The 21,046-nt window shown below is 39.7% G+C and overlaps 2 protein-coding genes across 2 annotated transcripts; both read right to left on the reverse strand.

The window, feature by feature from the left end:
- Positions 1 to 551: 551 nt before the first annotated feature.
- On the reverse strand, positions 552 to 1,517 carry LOC127657750 (free fatty acid receptor 2-like). The gene has a single exon (XM_052146630.1). It carries the CDS (start codon positions 1,515 to 1,517, stop codon positions 552 to 554), a length of 966 nt encoding a protein of 321 aa, XP_052002590.1.
- A 5,255-nt stretch (positions 1,518 to 6,772) lies between these two features.
- LOC127657749 (free fatty acid receptor 2-like) lies at positions 6,773 to 17,214 on the reverse strand. The gene is made up of 2 exons (XM_052146629.1): positions 17,167 to 17,214; positions 6,773 to 8,693 (listed from the first exon to the last, which is right to left on the reverse strand). The coding sequence occupies exon 2, from the start codon at positions 8,666 to 8,668 to the stop codon at positions 7,664 to 7,666; it is 1,005 nt and encodes a 334-aa protein (XP_052002589.1). The 5' UTR covers positions 8,669 to 8,693; positions 17,167 to 17,214; the 3' UTR covers positions 6,773 to 7,663.
- Between the last annotated feature and the right edge of the window lie 3,832 nt (positions 17,215 to 21,046).

Raw genomic sequence — 21,046 nt, forward strand, 5'->3', positions numbered from 1 at the left:
CACAGGCTCCTTTATGTCTTAGCTGTTGAAACTGTCACCCAGTGATTGATGCCCTCATACCCCCCTCTGTTTGTATTGAGCGGTGGGTACAAGTTTGTTATTTAGACTCTGCATGCAATGAGCTCTGACTTCGGTTTTAATTCGGGCTGAATGAACACTCCCGTCCGAAAGCAATCAAATGAAGTTGATCCTCTGTTTGCCGACACCCAATACAGTCTCTGTATGTACACACGAGTTTCCCTGCAATGTTTTCCTTCTCGTACTAAGATAACACTTGCCACATGAGTTGTGTTGTTTTGACATTCCATGCCTTGTTCTTCATCTCAACATTTATTGAGTTGCAATAAAGCATGCATTTGTGTAAAATACAACATAGTCGTTTCCTCCTAGCAGTGACGGGCACAGACCTTAGCAGTGGCAAATGGGGGGGGGGGGGGGTGCTGAAGTTAAGACACCTAGGCTTAAATCTCTGTGCTCTTCAAGGCATCTCCACTTAAAAGGACACCTGTAGCCCCTGTTCTGTGCATGTCAGTGCCTCTTAGCATTGTTTGTCAAAGGGCGTTGATCTCTTGTGGTTTTGGAAGGCCGTTTTTCTCTGTTTCAGTGACATTCCTTTTAGAACTCCAGTGGCAAATGCCCCTTGCCCCAGTCCAAATGCCCCTTGCCATTGTGCCCAGGGTATTCCTCACCGCTGCTGAAGTGAAGTAAAATATAAGCGGGTCCAAGCAGGCATTGAACGTGCTGAGAAGCAGGGCTTTGTTCCTCCACCCTGGGTTTTGCTTGATAACAAAGCCAACCACATGGGAGACGTTGTAGGGTCCAAAACAGAGTGCAAACACCAAAAGTGTGCCCAAAGCCAGACCAATTGCCCTCAACCTCCTCCGCCGGCCAATGTTTGGCAGCCTCAAGAGTATGCGAATGAAGTTTATGTAGCAGAAGCTGCAAATAAGAAAAGGAATGCAGAAGAGAACCACACATAGCTCCAGACGTACGGGTAGGAGGATCTCAAGCTGAGCATCGGAGAATTCGTCATAGCAGATGTTCCGTTGAACGGGTGCCATTCCGGATGGGTCGTAGTAGGGCATGATGTAGACGATGCTCAGGTGGAGAACTGAAAACATCCAAATGAAGATGCTGGCCAGCACGGCGTAAACTGGTCTTCTCCTCAAGGAGTGTTGGATGGGGAAGGCCACTCCAAGGTAGCGCTCCACGCTTACCGCGGTCAAGAAGAAGGTGCTGTTGTAGATGGTCATGTAGAACACAAAGCCAGACAGTGGACACAGTTCGTATGTTATACTCCAGATCATTTGATTGGCCACTTCTTGCATCTTAAAGGGTAAGAAGATGAGGAAGAGCAGGTCTGAGATGGTGAGGTTGAGGAGGAGGATGTCGATGGGGGTCGGCTTCTTCCAAACCTTGCGGCTGAATGTGTAGAACGCCAGGATGTTGGCTGGGAAGCCGGTGATGAAGGTGATGATGTAGACAGAAAGACACAAGTGATAATCACACTTCAGCATGGTTGTGCCGTTCCATACAGTCATCGTGAGAAAGAAGCCTGGCAAGAGTCATTTCAGTTCTGAAAATCACATTCACAAAAGTGATTACGTTTAGGCATTTTAGTCATTTACGATGCATTCAAGGTATACATTTGACCAATACGGGTGTTCCCTGGGAATCGAACCAAAGACCTTGGCATTAGCACTGCAAAATAAATCAGTTTTCAAATTAAAGATTATTAGTGTGGACATGGCCTAATGCCACATTCACATTAATCCATTTTCTTTGAAAACTGCATTTTACATTTGCTACCACCATCTTTTCCCAAACTATGCAGTAATGGAGAAATGGAAGAAAATGCAGTCCAGTGTGGATGATAAGCGCTAACGTAACTAAATTCATGTGTTTTGAAACAAAAATGGACGGTTCATGTTGATGAAGGGGATGCACAAAATTCAACTGGAAAAGATATTACAGAAAGAAGCATATTTCCCCTTGAAAATCCCTAAATAAGTATTTTTCCTATTAATATTTCCTATGAATATAAGGATTTCATAAAGTACTTCTTAAGAGTTTTAATCCAGGAAACAAACCAACGAACTCCGAGGTGAATTATTACATTACAAGCTTTAATACGAAGTAAAAGAGTATTTGAAAATCAGACAAAGGAACAAGACCGTTTACTGAACATCTTCAATCCCATAAAGCATTGTGAATGACAATCACGGTGGAAAAAACATAAAATTGTAAAATTTTCAGATATACACAAAGAGTGTGTCATGGGAGTGGGCAGTCGCTGCAGAGCTCTTTTGCCGCACTTTGTTTGCCGCAGTTCTCTGATTGGTGGATTTGCCCCCTCAGGATCATGGGTAGTGTAGTTCTTCACCACCAGGAATTACATTCTTAACATTTTTGTAAATGGTCTGCACTTATATAGCGCCTTTTTAACCTTAGCGGTATTCAAAGCACTTTACACTGCATCTCATTCACACATTGTGTGGTCTAGAGCACATAACTGGTAATCTGGTAATCAGAAGGTCGCTGGTTCGATCCCCACAGCCACCACCATTGTGTCCTTGAGCAAGGCACTTAACTCCAGTTGCTCCAGGGGGATTTTCCCTGTAATAAGGGCACTGTAAGTCGCTTTGGATAAAAGCATCTGCCAAATGCATAGATATAAATGTAAATGTAAATGATGGCAGAGCTGCCATGCAAGGCACTATCCTGCCATTGGGAGCAACTTGGGTTTCAGTGTCTTGCCCAAGGACACTTCAGCATGTGGAGTCTTGTGGGCCGGGAATCGAACCACCAACCCTGCGATTTGTGGCCAACCCTCTCTACCACCTGAGCCATAGCCGCCCATTTGGTTTTTAATGATGGCTTCAAGAGAAGTATACACCATCAATTAACAACCTCGGAGCTCACGGTAGGTCTGTCTATATGTATTAGTTAAAAATCTATTCCCCTTTGGAAAAAATGAATGGTATTTTTCCGAAACCAGACTGAAGCACTCTTTAATGGTTGTACACATCCCCTACTCCTTACATAAATATTTTGGTTACGTTGATGATGTTTAAGCTTCCAATAAGTGTAGAACCATCAGCTTTGTTAAACAAATTTTACCCAGTTTTAATCCATGACATCCCACAGAATTCTGCAGACTGTCACGCAAAGTCAGAACAGAATGCAAAAGAATACAATTACATCTGGACCTGGTGATGGCATACACAAACCCAGAAATAGCAGTTATTACTGGATACAGTCTACAGAAAGTCCGGTTGTGTGGTAGTCACTTTCTATGTCTATGATTAGAACAGTGAAGAAAGAAGAAACCAAGTTACGCAAACATCAAAAAGTGAAAATGACGCAATGTAGGAACTTTTACCATTGCCATGTGGAGTATACTTAAAAGTAGCTCTACTGTAAACACTTCAAACAACAAAGAGGCAACTTACCGTAACGCAAAGTAGACCACTCTGATGTGTTGTAATGATTCACTCTCTTTTCAATAGCCACTGGGGTCTGTCCACTGGCAACTTCCGCAACAACTGTTTACATTTCATTTTCAATATTGAGCACTGATAAGAGAAAATGATTAAACGAGCACTCGATCCATCCGTCTGATCCCTGCACACCGTGTCTCAATATGACACCATATCCAGACATTAGGGAGCTTTATGTGTACAGTTCTGTGCATATGTGTAAGTCAAACAGTGTAGACGGTAACAATCTTATCTGGATTTATACTACTTCAGCATGTGTGGGAGATGTGTTTAAAGTTGATGGGTGTGCGTTTGCATAAGTGGAAGAGACAGGGAGTGTCATGAATCAGTCTAGCCCAAATATTTTCCTTCACTTTAACGCTCCCCATCAAAGCGCTAACTGTTCAAAGCTATCTAAATGAGATGACAGCATTCCCCATCCCTATACATCCCACTTTCATGCTGATAAAGCTGTCAATAAGTCCCAATTTTTCACCACTGACAAAACCTAGAGGTCTATTCTTTATTCAGAAAACCATGAAAAAACTCAGTGTTACTGAATTGAACTCCCATACACGGAAAGCTGGGAACTCTTTCACAGTCATGACATACGATTCACTCTACTCCTCCAATCAGAGGATATTATAGGTAAAACAAAAAACATACTGTTTGTTAATGTCACAAAGAATTAAAAAAATACACTCCTGTGATTTCGGACACAGAATAGGATCATCTTTAGATGATTTCTTTCACTCTGTATTATATGTGTAATCCAAAAATTAATTGGGAATATATTGATCTCAGCCAAAAGTCATAATTATACTTTATGGATGGAATTTAAAAAATGATGCTGTAATGTCTGTAATGTCTTAAAGTTCTCATTGTGTGGTTTAAATGAATAACGTGATTGAAAATCATGCCTCATAATAAGGCTATTTGTCTTTAAGCCCATAGTAAGCAAGTCAAAGGCGACTGTGTTGAGGAACCCAAAACTCCATAAGATGTAAGTTCATGGAGAAAAAATAAACCCAAATCAGCCTGGTCTCATGAACATTACGTGAGGGTGACAACATAACAAAAAGTTCTAGATCAGATTCTTTTTACCACAAACGAATATGAACGCAACGCATTTTCAACGACTTGAAGGACTGGCACCGTGTTGAGAAAATCTGGGCTGTGCGCAGACAGTCCGTGCAGACTGTGCTGATGACAAAATTTGCATCATGCATACTGAAGCAATTAGGAACGCGGACAACTGAAATATACGTTTGCCTTTACACGTTTGGCTGCAATTTCCCAATGAAATGTCCAGCAGGGGGCACCAAAAGTGAAATGGTGTCGCAATCTGACGAGGTGTTTAAGGTGAATATTAGATGGAGGTTTAAATGTGTAAAACATACCTCTCTAACCTAAAACTTGAACCTAAACCTAACCAATGGACTTTTAAATCAAATGAGAGGTGAACAAAACAGGCATCCTTACTCTAAAACAACACCTAAACCAAACATAGGCCTTGTTCAGACTGCCACTAAAAATCCTTTTTTTGTGTGTATCCAGATTGTATCCAGATGAGTTTTTGATTTTATTTGTATTTTTAAAGTTTCTTTTCCACTGAAATATGGAGTGGTGGTGGCGTAGTCGGCTAAAGCACATAACTGGTAATCAGAAGGTTGCTGGTTTTCTCCCCACAGCCACCACCATTGTGTCCTTGAGCAAGGCACTTAACTCCAGGTTGCTCCGGGGGGATTGTCCCTGTAATAAGTGCTCTGTAAGTCGCTTTGGATAAAAGCGTCTGCCAACTGCATATATGTAAATGTAAATACAGTATGATTTTTCTATAAAGCTGCTTTTAAATGATGTATTGTGAAAAGTGCTATACAAATAAAAATGGCATGACTTTAATTCATTTAAAGAAGGCATAAAATTCCAGTTTTGCTCTTTGCTCAGACTTCTAATGTAAAACAATAGCTAAGTCATGTTATTACACGACTCTCTGGAATAGTTTATTCTAATTAGTCAAAGCAATGGTAATAAAAAGCATAATCATTCTGCCAACAAATAAAACATTTTGTTTTACCATAGTAACAGTATGGTTAATTTGTGTTACATCTACCATACCATGGATAAAGCTATTTTGAGGGAACACAAACTATTGCGGAGAAATGCAAAACTTTTGGTGGAACCACAGAAATATAGAACAAACTAACCATTAGTTGTCACTGCATTGGCGTGTAAAGACAGTGTGTGAATGTATAGTGTTGTCCTGGCGACCGTGGTTCGGATCTGCGTTTTCTCTTTTTCCCATAAGATTTCCTGATTCCACTATTAATATTTCCTTCAATACTACTTAAAATAATAGATAAAAATGAATATAAATGATAGTGATTTGGTGACGGTGAATTTCAAGAATGCACAGAAGGGTTCGATCCAGAGGCAGGGTCTGTCAATCACACTCGTTCCCGTATGAAACCATGGTTACAGTTGTTAGGTTTAGGGGTAGGGGTTAATATAGTTTGTTTTTGGGACTCTAAATAAACAAAATAAACACTCTGGAGTGATGCCGTTACTGTATGTTAGTATTTAAATATAGGCGCAAATAGTATCTGATATTCTTTTACATTTATGCATTTGGCAGATGCTTTTATCCAAAGTGACTTACAGTGCACTTATTACAGGGACAATCCCCCCGGAGCAACCTGGAGTTAAGTGCCTTGCTCAAGGACACAATGGTGGTGGCTGTGGGGATCGAACCAGCGACCTTCTGATGACCAGTTATGTGCTTTAGCCCACTATGCCACCACCACTCTTTTTTTCACCAGGGTTGGGGGGCAAATAATATTTGCACTGGGGTGCAAATAGCATGTACCATTATATGTACCAGGGTGCAAATGGCATCTGCCATAAATATATTCACGCCATGTCCTCTAAAGTGGCTCCTCATTTTGAACACTTGGGTTTGCTAACATCGTTGCTGTGTTCAGAATAGCATAGTTCCATACTATTACTATTTCTGAAATACATAGATATGACAGAAATAGTAAAAGGATGGTAGTATGCAACTTCAAACCAAGCCCAGGTTGGACCTTCCTTTGCTGGAGGGTGTTACTTTCGAGAGAAGGTATCAGTCTAATTGAGTGGCATGGCTATTGGAAGTTAGCAAAATGGCTAGCATTGCTTATTGCACATTTACTGCACCCACAAATGCAAATGCATGGATAAAAAATATTATAATGTAAAATTTCACAAATAAAGCAAGCTTTTGTTATTTTATTAACAAGTCATGTTTTAACCAGCATGTCTCCTACATGAGCAATGCTGAGTGGAGCGTGTGTGCTAATCGCTAAGCTACAGCTACAGCTAAGCTTTTCTATTCTTGCAGAAAATGAGTGTGCATATTTACATGTGAAAGTACATTTACTGCTATAAACTAGTGTATGAAAAATATATAATATCTTTAAAAACATTGCAAAGTTGAATCTTAATACATTAAAATGGTGAAAGGAAATAAATGTACCTCATTAAATGTCCAAATCATTCGAAGTGCCAAAAAAAAGGTACAAATATTAAATAAGTTGTAAAGTACAATGTTTATACTTGACAGTCAATGTGAAAATAAAGCTAATCAGTCAAACTTTGACCCCCTGGTTGGTCCAGCCATTAGCCAAAGATGTCAAATCACAAAGCACAGGAGACCTACATCTCTCTTTATAAATATATGAAATTACAATCATGCCCACTCAAACTTACATAAACTAAATATGTAAAAACAATAGTCATGCAGATGTGACAAAGGTGAAGTGTGTAATTTCTGGACCACTAGTGCAAGCAACTGGAATTGCAATCTGCAGGGCAAACAATTGCAGATGGCGGAGTGTTTCGAAAACCTGTTCGAAAACAACAATTATTTTTGCAGTTCTGTTTGGTGCCATCATGCTGCAGAAAATACACACGTTTCCTTTGACTCCCATTTGACATTTTAAATTGGTAGAATGTTTCTTTAATCCCTGTAGTACCATCACTATATTACTTCAGAATTTGGTTTAATGGCACTTTGATTTGATTCACTCTATTGTCATTTGAATGCATAGGATTGTTACCACCAGCGCAATGCAAGAGTTCACCAGTAGTCTGTTCAACTGAACTACACATTTGCAATGCATTAACCAAGCATTTGCATACTTGCATTAAGTATGTTGATGGCCAAAGGCGATGCTGTCAGTAGAGATCTGAGTTCTCTCCTCTGTATTCACACAGTTCAATAGGGGGCAGTTGAGAGCAGAGCGACAGCAGGGAAGGGTCAGCCGCCTGACCAGCTCTCGCAAGACGTTCTTGAAATTCCCTCTGAGTGCTGAGGATGAGAAGTAGAATATGAACGGGTCAAGACTTGCATTAAATGTGCTGGTGAGCAGCGCATACACTCGCCAATCAGGACTGTAGTTGCGTACATATCCCACCACATGCGATACATTGTAGGGTAAGAAACAGATAATGAAGACCAGAAGCGTGCCCAATGCCATCCCAATTGCCCTGAACCGCTTCTTGGAGTTTATGTTGGGCAGATTGGAGAGGATGTGGATGAACTTGATGTAGCAGAAGCAACAGATGAGGAAAGGTGCGCAGAACAGCACTGTGAAAAGCTCCAAGCGCACCGGCAGGAGGATTTTGAGCTGTTCGGCGCTGAAGTCTTCATAGCAAGTGTTCCGTTTGGATGGATCGGTGACGTTGGGGTTGGAATTGTTGTGGTATTGCATGATATAGACGATACTGCAATGCGCCATGGATACCACCCAGAATATACCACTGGCTATCACTGCATTTCGGGGATTGCGTTTTAGCTTGTATTTTATGGGAAAGGCCACACCCAGGTAGCGTTCCATGCTGATGGCTGTCAGGTGGAAAGTGCTGTTGTAGATTGTGGAGTAGAAGATGAAACCCGACAGCGGGCAGAGGAAGTACGGCAGTGTCCATTGCATCTTTGCTGCCTCCACCATACGAAATGGCAGGAAGAAGAGGAAGATCAGATCCGAAATGGTTAAACTGAGTAACAGGACATCTATTGGGGTGGACCGCTGGCGAACTTTCTGGAAGAAGGTGTAGAAAGCCAGGATGTTAGCTGGGAGGCCAGTGATCAGAGTGAATCCATACACCGCCAACACCAGGTTACTGAGGCTCACTGTCCACACCATCATCACCGTTTATGACAAGTATACAACCCTGTAAAAGGAGACAGAGATCTTAGTTAATGACAAGAATTTAAATGTTAAGTTTGACATCTTTCAAACCTGCTAAAAAAAATAAACATAATTTTTTGTGTTTTGAATGCTGGTAATCCGGTGAGCTTCTTAACTAACTTGACCAGCAAGCTCAACCAGGTCCATGCAGGTCCACCAGTTTCACCAGCTAATGTATGCAGTTGAACGTCTTGGCTTTTGTCCTCAGCTAGACAAGTGCCAAACCAGCAAAAACTACTGGAGTGAGGACAAATATGAAATCCATGCTGGTTTATGGTTCTTTCACACTTGGTTTGATTGCTTAGTCCGAACCTGAATTCGATTCATCCTCCCTTCCCCGACTCCTACTGGTCTATGTTCACATCATATTATTTGGGTCCGAACTGCTGTACAATTGCGTCATTAACACAAGAACTCACAGCAGCTGTTTACTACTCTAAACTAAATTTACATGATGGAAGAGTCACCAAAACCTTACATGAACATAGTGACACATGCGTTTGTCTGTAGCGGATGTGTTAAAGAGCACCTATTATGGTTTTGAAACGTGCCTAATTTTGTTTTAAAGGTCTCATACTATAGATTTACCTGCATTCAAGGTCAAAAAACACTTTAATTTGCTCTTAATTTAAATTGCAGCACAACCTTTTTCCCCAGTGTCAAAAACGACTCGTTCAGTGATCCGTTCTAAATGATTCATTCTAAACTCCTCCTTTCAGAGAACCAACTCTGCTCTGATTGGTCAGATGCCTCAGTCTGTTGTGATTGGTCTACCGCATTATGTGGGGTTTGAGGGCGACCAGAGGAGGGTTTTCTATTACCAAATTACATAGGTTAGTACGAGAAGTAAGTCTGGAATTACTAACAACTCGTTTCAGGTGTTCAGATTCGGTTCTTTCTTTTGAGAGTCATTCACAAACAGCTATATAACACTACATGAAAGGTAATATTTGAAAAACCATAATAGGTGCTCCTTAAATGTGCAAATATATGAAGAATGTTAGCATTTGTCTGTATGCACTGCAAGAGATGTGAGCTGCTCTCTGAAGGTGATTTATTTTTAGATAAACTGGTGTGAGAAATGCATTATACCTTAGTAATTGCGACCAGGAGCATGCAAAAATTCTAACTATACATAACCAATAGTGGTTTACTTTCGTGAAATAGGATGTATTGCATTCAAATTAGTAGCAAACCATACCAGAGTTCACATGAACTGTACCCCAGACCACCTTTTCAAGCAGACTCGAGTGCAGTTTGCGGTTGTGCACATGAATTTGGAAAACAGTGTTCACATCAACCATACAACTCTAAGGGTGTGTTCACACTTGGCAGGTTTGGTTCGATTAAAATGAACTCTGGTGCGATTGCTCTGTTAGTGCGGTTCAGTTGAACAAGTGTGAACGCTGCCACCCGAACCTTGGTGGGCACTAAACAAGCGAACCGAGACCGTCTGAAAACTGGGTCTCGGTCCTCTTCCAAACGAACTCTGGTGCGGTTCAATTGATATATGAACACAACATGCACCAAAGACGTCTAAATGGACCAAAAACAGGAAGTCATTTGCCTAATACTGACCTCAAGCATACCTGGTTCTTCTCATCATAGGAGCTATGTTGCCCATTACATTTACATTTACATTTATGCATTTGGCAGACGCTTTTATCCAAAGCGACTTACAGTGCACTTATTACAGGAACAATCCCCCCGGAGCAACCTGGAGTTAAGTGACTTGCTCAAGGACACAATGGTGGTGGCTGTGGGGCTCGAACCAGCATTCTTCTGATTATCTGATTACCAGTTATGTGCTTTAGACCACTACACCACCACCACTCATTACAGTTCGGCACTGGCGTCAGAACCGCCCGTCAGTCGTCCTTGTAGCTTATTTTCGTTTGTGTGTGCAACGGAGGAATTCCTGGCGTTGTTTTGACTCATTTTATTAGCACTTCGTTTGTTCTCAGCTGGTAAAATTACCACCATATACATATATACATCCAACGAGTGCATTTCGCCCAGCGTTGTTTTGGATGTTCGGTAAGTTCCGTCAAAACATATACGTCGTAAAAGCTGTCCAATCATGTCCGGACCAAGAGGACCAAGAGAACCGAACTACAAGTGTGAACACACCCTAACTTTGATGTCAAACGAACCCATGTGTGCACCAAAAGTGCTAGTGTGAAAGCAGGGAACTTAACCCCACTCCAACAAATGCAAGAGATAAGTACACAGCGACACTAACTACTCATACAACACTTTAAAACTCTTGAAATATCACCAGTATAGTACAAAATGTTTCTGTTTGCTCACAGCCGCCGAGCTGAGATGCTGCTCAATTAACAGCCAATTTGAATGGCCCTCAAGCTACAGCAACACATGCTCTTGTGAATCCAAAGAGGCTTACTGTTCCATAATTATGAAGAGTTTAATGAGATTCTTATTACAGATTTTATTTTATGTTTTTAATGCCAATGGGGAAAATGAAAGGAAGAAATAAGCTAGTTCTGGAACCAAGGCTGCTGGTCTGGCTCATCAATTTTTCAATTAATCTCAACCTTGATTTAAACAATCCCGATATTGATTCTTAAAATCACAAGATCAGTCTTTTACTCAATGCTAGGAGTGCTCATTATGTCTTAAGAAGTGCCCGGAACCCCTTCTCAGACCAGTAAACAGACCAGGCTGACCAGCCAAGACCAGCAAACCATCTTAGGCTGGTTTTTTGTAAGCTTTTTTTTTTTTTTTACTTTTTTTACTTTTTTGTCAGTAGGGTTACTTCTCAGGGGTACTTCCAAGTAAATTATTTAAATCATATGGTGTCAGCTGACAAAATAGGATTCCCATTGTATCCATATTTATTTCCTAAAATGTAAAAAAAACCAAAATGGTAAATTAATCTTTGAGAAGTAAACAATTCACTTTTTGAGGTTTTAAATGGATGATTTAACATTTGTGACAGAGCTTATGTCATGACCACCGGTGGGAAAAACAATGGTCAAGAAATGAGGCAAATATTTTTAAGGTGATAAAGTAAAAGTTGACTTAATGTTTGCAAATGTTACATATGATGACTTATAAAGTGAATAAAAAAATGTAAACAATAAATTGTAGATATTTTCTATGTATTAATTTGTCCTCAGTCCCATTTACCAACACTGCCTACTACAATCTGGGATGAGGTCAAAAGAGGGTCTCCAATGGTTCTTCTTCCCAGTATTGAGTATTTCTTCATTTTTGCTTTTGACTAAGGTAGGAGACAACATAAGCTTTCTATAAATGTATAATGTCAGGTTATGTGGCATTTGAATTATGATCAAAAGTGTCCCAATTTGCCAATATTCACGCTGTGTATCAATTCAAGAATTTTTTTTTTTTTTTTTTTTTTTTTTTAAGTATTTTGGTTTAGTTTACATTATTTCCAATCATTTCAGTTTTTTTTTTTTTTTTTTTTTTTTTGTATTTTTCAAAGGAAAAGACATAGAAACATAGAAACAACATAAATAACAAGAATCTTAAAGATCACTTAAAGACACATTTTGGTACCTGTGCACTATTGTTGGGGTAAAGCAGATTCGTATCATAGCCTCCTTTATTTTTCTTGTGCAGGTACTGATATCTTGACTACAAACTAGAGGTTTAAGCCAGTAAAATATGACTTATTAATAATAAAATAAAGCAGTCCAAAACATATGGAGCTGACTAAACCAAACTACTGGTTTAACCTGTTGATACGCAATCGCCTGCACGCAATATATTTAATATAGAATTTACCATCTATAAATGTAATTAATGTTAACAAATTATGCATCATTTCAAAGGTCAAAGGGTTCAACATTGATATCCGATCTCTGTTTCAGGACTGCAATGCTCCAGAAACAGTGATTGAGTTATTTGTGCAGGAGTACAAATGAAAACATGCAATATCAAAACGGGACTTTTATTATGAAAACACGATCGCTAGATGAATTCAGTTCAACACACTTGGGTCAATCGTCCATGACAAGCGTTCATTGACAAACATCCAGTAGCACTTTTTGTCCATAAAAGTGATAAATGTGAGAAATATTGATATATTCTCCATTGTTTACATGAGATCTCTCCTGAAAGAATTACCCTTCGTTATCGTTCTTCATCAAACTGCAATCTGAGCAGCATTCATGTTGTAAAACTGTTTATGATCTGATATATTAGAGTCTCATAAACAAAACCAGCCGTCTCCAAAGTCTATTTATAAAAATGCGGTGTAGTTTTATTCATAATAGTCGAGCAGTGCCGTCAGATTTAGTGTCGTCTTGAGAGGCGGAGCTTAATTTCACTCTGAACACTTCCAGAGATTTTACAGAGATTTAAAGCTGCAGGAACTCATTTATTATTCGATCATCTTCAAATTTGAAACGTAACTTCTTTAGACTCATGGCTTTGAGAACATTATATTTCTGGGTTGTCTTGGCACTTTTATTATTGTTTCTTTAGATTATAAAAACATGTTCAGCACAAAATATTTCCATTACTATAAACTTCAGCTTCTCCAACTTTAAAAAATAAAAACATATATTAATTCTGAAACTTGGGAAATAAAGCCCAAAGTGTCTTCTTTCAAAAGAGACCACAACTGTGTCCATACTCCAAAGGGTCCCGTAAATACAACCATTTAAGTTCAGGTGTGTCATTTTCATGGCTTGTGCTCAAAAAGGGGGACATTCTAAAACGCTTAACGTGAAAAACGCTTAACGTGGCTTACTGTACTAAGACAGTGATATTAAAAGACCAAACTCAGTACACATCATATTAATAAACCATACTATGTATAAAAAAATAAGATGAGTCCAAAATATGAACGCAACGCGTTTAATTACACGTTAAGCATTTTCCTCCCATAGAAAACCGTTATAAGAAAACGCTTAACGTGGCTTACTGTACTAAGACAGTGATATTAAAAGACCAAACTCAGTACACATCATATTAATAAACCATACTATGTATAAAAAAATAAGATGAGTCCAAAATATGAACGCATAGCAGCGTTTAATTACACGTTAAGCATTTTCTTCCCATAGAAAACCGTTATAAGAAAAGCGCTTAACGTGGCTTACTGTACTAAGACAGTGATATTAAAAGACCAAACTCAGTACACATCATATTAATAAATATGATTATATGTTTATATAATATTTATAAATATAATATTTATATATATATATATATATATATATATGGAATAATATAATATATATTTTATAGTATATTAGTACGGTAAGCCACGTTAAGCGTTTTCTTATAACGGTTTTCTATGGGAGGAAAATGCTTAACGTGTAATTAAACGCGTTGCGTTCATATTTTGGACTCATCTTACTTTTTTATACATAGTATGGTTTATTAATATGATGTGTACTGAGTTTGGTCTTTCAATATCACTGTCTTAGTGCAGTAAGCCACGTTAAGCGTTTTTCACGTTAAGCGTTTTAGAATGTCCCCAAAAAGGGGGCGTTCATCAACAGGTTAAGGAGCACAGGAACAGCACAGGAAATGCATCATGGAACCTCTAGCGATATACTGTATGATGTTGTTGCACAGAAAAATGATTCAGCAAACATCACGAAGAGATTCAAATGAGTAATTGCTCTTGTGATTTTGAGTCATTGTAAGTTCATGAGTTAGGTACCAGCTGAACATGATTCCCAAATAAATTGTCATACAGATGTTTAGTGAATATGTCGTCTTTCCATCCCTGTTTAACAGAAAAACAGCTTAACAGCACCCTAAGCTGGTTCGCTGGTCTCCTGCCTGGTTATGTTGGTCTGTTGGCTGGTTTTAGAGTGGCTTCTGGAAACTTTTAAGCTGTTCAGGCTAGGAGATCAAATATTAAAGACTGCAAAAATCAAAATTGACCCTACTTATTTTATTAATGCATGCTACTGGTCTTATTGTAAATGACACCTCCATGTATATTTGGATTAACTCATTTTAAAGTGGTTCATTTCAGCATGTTCAACTCATTTTAAAAGGGAAAATGCACAACATACTGGATTATTGGATTAGAGGAATATTTAACATCATCTTCTATTAACAGATGTTTCTTCTTGTGTTTATACTGTATATTGCACTGTTAATATCTTGCAGCATTATTTTTGTATGCTTTAATAAAATGTATTAATTATCGTTATGATTTTCTTCTTGTATTCGTTATCATTGACGAAATAAAAAAAAACTCTTGGTTAACAAACTGTAACGTAGTTCAATGGCAAGGAGGAGGCGAGAACCGGCTTGACGATGTAAATAATATTTTAATGAGAAACTTAAAAGACAAACACACACATGACGGACATGTCCGTAAACTATCGCTCTCGTCGCAACACTGTCTGCCATCAGCCTTTATCCCTCTCGGAGGCTTAATTAGCCTGATAAGGGACCGGTTGTGTATAATCACAACCCGGCCCCGCCCTCCGCCCTGCCACATTTCTCCCTTGTTCTCTCAGGATGGGGAGCCCCTGGCCTGACATACACCCCCCCCCCCCCCTTTCCCTGGGGGAGGGCGTGCTTTTAGCCCGGTCTGCCAGCAGGTCATCCCCATCTACCTGGAAACAGAAATAATTAAAATGGGGGGGAGTACTTCCTGTAACAGTGTAGTACCCCCCCAAAAAAACGATGTAAAATTTAAACGAGAGGGAAAAGGCCAACGCAGAGCGGCAGTGAGAGAGAGAGAGGAGAGAGAGATGGAAAAAAACGTACTCGCTGGTTCTCCGATACACCGTCGCATGGTCCTCAATCACTTCTCCACCCTCTCAGGCGGAGGACAGCCGCTTCTCCCCAGGCGGACCAGAGTCAGACTCACGACCCCCGGCGGTCAGAACACCCCTCCGCGTTCTCGGCGACTTGTGGGGACACTCCTCCGCCCCTGGCAGTGGCCCTACCACTCCAGGCGGTCGAGGAGACACTTCCCTCCTCCCCTCGCGGACGGCGGTCTTCCTTTGACCCCCCTCCACGTTTCTGGGGGATGGCAGGGCTCTCCTCCGCCCCAGGCAGCGGCTCCATCGCTCCAGGTGGTCGGGGAGTCCAGTCCCCACTCGCCACGCGGACAGCGGCCGTTCACGCCGTTCAAGCGGTCGGGCTACTCCCTCCCCCGGTGGATGGCAGCGCCGCTCCCCTGGGTGGACGGCAGTGTCGAGGACTCCGTGACGGGCATACCTTCTCCTTCCCAGGTTTCGGCACCAGTGTAACGTAGTTCAATGGAAAGGAGGAGGCGAGAACCGGCTTGACGATGTAAATAATATTTTAATGAGAAACTTAAAAGACAAACACACACATGATGGACATGTCCGAAAACTATCTCTCTCTTGTCGCACCACCGTCTGCCATCGGCCTTTATCCCTCTCGGAGGCTTAATTAGCCTGATTAGGTACCAGGAGTGTATAATCCCAACCCAGCCCTGCCCTCCACCCTGCCACACAAACGTTTTCATAAATGATTCTTTGACAAGATTAAAACTCACTGGGGTTTTGTCAATTAGTGGATAAATTCATGGATCAGCTAAATATAAATCTAGCTAGAATGACTAAATGGTCTCATGGTGAAGTCTTTGCCTCCAGTACAAGCAGTTTCAGGTTCTAATCCGGCCTAATATATTTTTAAAGTTAATAAATGAAGATTGCATCTGAATGTCAGAGGATGTATATCATGTGCGGTGACGCATCCGTTTGCATTCAGCTGGAAAGGAGCATGAGCGGCAGAACAGCAGAGTGAATTGAGCGCATGTCTGGATGCGCGAGAGAATATCGCCGTCCGCTGTCACTCAACGCCACTGATAACAGCCACAAAGAGCACTTATAATAATATTCAAAGCAAAAACGCTGGATCACCACTTATTGTAACACACCTGAATGCAATGAGAACTGGATGTTGCCTTTGCATTGGACACTTACCTGAAAAAAGCCATTTCAAAAAGTGGTAGGGACATGCCCCACCCGCCCCTAAATGACGCTTATGGATAGCCAGGTGAAAGAACAGCTCTCATAAACTTATCTGGATGTAAAGTGATTGTGTAAAACACACTTTTGAGCTGAACTGTGACTTTCATGATATCTGATCTAACAGTATTAACTCATATATCGTAAAATATATATTTTCTTCTTTCATTTCTTTCTTTTCTTGTGTATATTGATGCACTGACAATTCTGTATGTAAACACAATCATGCCAATAAGGTACTTTGAAATTGAAATATAATGTGAATTTTTAATACTCATTTAAAAAACTATGTTAGAAACTTTCCATAAATCGTGTTACTTCTGTAGCCTATTCAACAGAGAATAATGATGTAATTTTCCAATTCTGAAACTTTCATTTTTAGACAGTAAAAACGGTTTACCTGCTGAAACAATTTTAGCCTAGAAAAGAAAAAAATTATACTCACAAGCTAAAATGAAGAAAATAGAAGAGGAAGCATGAAATATTTTGTACCTTAAAAGGTCGGTCCAGTAGAGTAGACTCCGTATCGGTGTCACTTTCACTCTCGTTTAATTCTTCTTATAATGAGGTCATGGTGACATATATATGATGACAAAACAGGAAAGAAGCAACTCTTTCTTCCTGTTTTACACCTAAACACAATGTCAGCAAATTGTATTACAATGTTGATTGGCAAAACTACACACACACACACACACACAGGCAGCCAAAAGTTTGGAATAATAAACAGATTTTGCTGTTTCGGAAGGAAATTGGTACTTTAATTCACCAAAGTGGCATTCAACTGATCACAAAGTATAGTCAGGACATTACTGATGTAAAACAGCACCATCACTATTTGACAAAAGTCCTTTTTGATTAAATCTAGACAGCAGCATCACTCCAACACCTTATCCTCGAGTAATCATGCTAAATTGATAATTTGGTTCAAGAAAATCACTTGCCATTATATCAAACACAGCTGAAAGATATTTGGTTCATTAAATGAAGCTTAACATTGTCTTTGTGTTTGTTTTTGAGTTGTCACAGTATGCAATAGACTGGCATGTCTTAAGGTCAATATTAGCTCAAAAATGTCAAATAGAAACAGCTTTCTCTAGAAAATCATCAGTCAGTCATTGTTTTGAGGAATGAAGTTGAAATGCTAGAAATTGCCAAAAAACTGAAGATTTCATCCAAAGATGTACAACACTACAGTCTTCAAAGATAAAGCACAACTGTCTCTAACAAGGAAAGAGATGTGGAAGACCAGATGTGCAACTAAACAAGAGGATAAGTACATCAGACTCTCTAGTTTGAGAAATAGACGCCTCACATGTCCTCCGCTGACAGCTTCATTGAATTCTACCCGCTCAACACCAGTTTCATGTACAACAGTAAAGAGAAGACTTTCAGGCCTTATGGGAAGAATTGCAAAGAAAAAGCCACTTTTGGAACAGAAAAACTAAAAGAAAAGGTTTGAGTGGGCAAAGAAACACAGACATTGGACAACAGATAATTGGAAAAGAGTGTTACGGATCTGAACCCCATTGAGGTTTTGTGGGATCAGTTAGACTGTAAGGTGCGTGAGAAGTGCCCGACAAAACAGACACATCTATGGCAAGTGCTACAGGAAGTGTGGGGTGAAAGGTCACCTGAGTATCTGGACAAACTGACCGCTAGAATAACAAGAATCTGCAAAGCTGTCATTGCTGCACATGGAGGATTATTTTGATGAGAACTCCTTGAAGTAGTTTAATTCAAATTGTAATAGTAATTTAACACGTTATTAATGTCCTGACTATACATTGTGATCAGTTGAATGCCACTTTGGTGAATAGAAGTACCAATTTATTTCCATAAGAGCAAAATATGTACATTACTCCAAACTTTTGGCCACCAGTGTACATGTGTGTGTGTTTTGTTTTTGTTTTTTGTTTTGTCTTATTTCAAGTTTAAATAGAAATTTCCATAGAAATGTATATTAGTTAGAAACTGACAATGATTTTTTTCTAGCTAGATGGGTTGTTGTTAACAACTAATATTGGCATTATATTCATGCTGGCTCCCCCAGCTGAGCCTGGTTTCTCTGAAGTTTTTTCACCATTAACATCTTATGGAGTTTTGGGTTCCTTGCCACAGTCGCTTTTGGCTTGCTCACTAGGGACCTAAAGACAAATAATTTTTAAGCTACGATTTTCAATCACGTTATTTATTTAAACTACACAATGAGAACTTATGACATTACAGACATTACAACACATTTTTCTGTAAATCTGCTTTGAAATGATGCATGTTGTTAAAAGCTCTTTACAAATGAATGAATGAATGAATGTTACATTTATATAGTGCTTTTATGACACTACACTCAAAGCAATTTACAGAGTGAACAGGGGACTCTCAACCACCACCAGTGTGCAGCGCCACATGAATTATGCGACGGCAGCCATAGCGCTCCAGTACACTCACCACAAACCAGCTATTAGTGGAGAGGAGAGAGTAGAGTTATAGAGCCAATTCATGAATGGGGATTATTAGGAGGCCATGATTGAGAAGGGCCAGTGGGGGGGAATTTGGCCAGGACACCGGGGTTACAGCCCTACTCTTTACAAGTTGTGCCCTGGGATTCTTAATGACCACAGAGAGTCAGGGCAGTGCCTAAAATAAAATAAAATGTGACTTAAAATAAGTGAAATGTGAAATAAAAATGACTTAAATGCCAAAAGACCTCTTTTGCGTTGAAAGGAGTTAGTTGAGGTGGTTTGGGCATCTGGTAAGGATACCCCCTGGCCGCCTCCCTAGGGAGGGGTTTCAGGCACGTCCAGCTGGGAGGAGGCCTCGGGGAAGACCCAGGATTAGGTGGAGAGATTACATCTCCACACTGGCCTGAGAACGCCTCGGGGTCCCCCAGTCAGAGCTGGTTAATGTGGCTCGAGATAGGGAACTTTGGGGCCCCCTGCTGGAGCTGCTGCCCCGCGACCCGACTTCGGATAAGCGATTGAAGATGGATGGATGGACTTAAATGCCACTGTGGCTGAATTGTTCTCCCATATGTTGTTATACAGTGGCTACTACAGTATATTCTGGGTTGTTGCTAAGGCATTGCTAAGTGGTTGCTACAAAGTTACTTACTGGCCAAGATAAAAAGAGCCCATCACCAAGTCTATGACTTTTTGTTTACACTAATTTTTAGGTTATAAAAATATAAAAAACAGGATAATGCATAAAAATGCATTATATTGTCTTCCAGGTGAAAATCGTAAGTCTGGTTGCTTTGAAAATTAACAATTAATGTATCATTTATGTCTGCAGCACAACACTGCAGGACGAGTTGAGATATGTGACTAAGTTTAAAACTAAAATGTGCTGTTAAGCTGGAATTTCCACCAGACAAGCTGTTGAATTAGCCATGCCCCCTCTATCCAAAACATGCACTCCAAAGACAATAGAGGCCATCATGTTGGTGCAGATGGAGGACAATGGGTCCCTCTGAGATTTTCGGCATCCAACATTGAGCATTTCATGAGAGCAGGACACCGTAACTGCACTTATTTGAGCATACATGGGCTGCCCTGTGAACCAGCACAATGATTGACAGGCAGAATTTCTTCTGACTATCAGACCGTGGCACGCAGACATCTTTTCGCACACTGTTTACCCATCCTAGAGCTGTTGCAGAGACAGGTGTGATATTTTATGGCAACTATTTCCATAATATCTGACAGGTTCTGTAGATAAAATAAAAAAAAATCACTTACAGTACCTTTAAGGTCAAGGTTTGTTTAAATATACTCTAAATCTCAACATATTTGGCCCCCTAATAAACATTGGTAACACTTTGCAATAAGGTTCTGTTTTTTAACATTAGTAAAAGCATTAAGTATAATGAAGTACTGTAACAATGAACAATATTTTTTAACATAATTTGATAATTTTGGTTAAAAAAAAAATCATTGTTGTCCACTTTTTTGTCCTCTGGTGTGAAAAGGTCTTAAGATCATATATTAACTAATGTTTTAAAATAGAGGTTTTTTTTTAATGTATCTGTATATGTAAAAAATTAACATAACCAATATTGATGAACACCAAAACTTATTTTGACTTGCCCCTCCTTTACATTAATAAAAGCAAAAATATGGCACTTACAATGGAAGTGAATGGGGGCCAATTTTTGAACGTTAAAATACTCACTGTTTCAAAAGTATAGCCACAAGACATAAACAATATGTGTATTAACGTGATTTTAGTGTGATAAAATCACTTGCAAACCACATCTATGTGAAGTTATACAAGTTTACAATGCGGGTGCATTAATAAGCATTAATTCATGCTTAATTAATGCACAGATAATATTGAGTTAATGTATGACTCATGATTAACTAAGCCATTAATT

This window comes from Xyrauchen texanus, chromosome 17 (assembly GCF_025860055.1).
Source record: "Xyrauchen texanus isolate HMW12.3.18 chromosome 17, RBS_HiC_50CHRs, whole genome shotgun sequence".
NCBI classification, from domain to species: Eukaryota; Metazoa; Chordata; class Actinopteri; order Cypriniformes; family Catostomidae; genus Xyrauchen; species Xyrauchen texanus.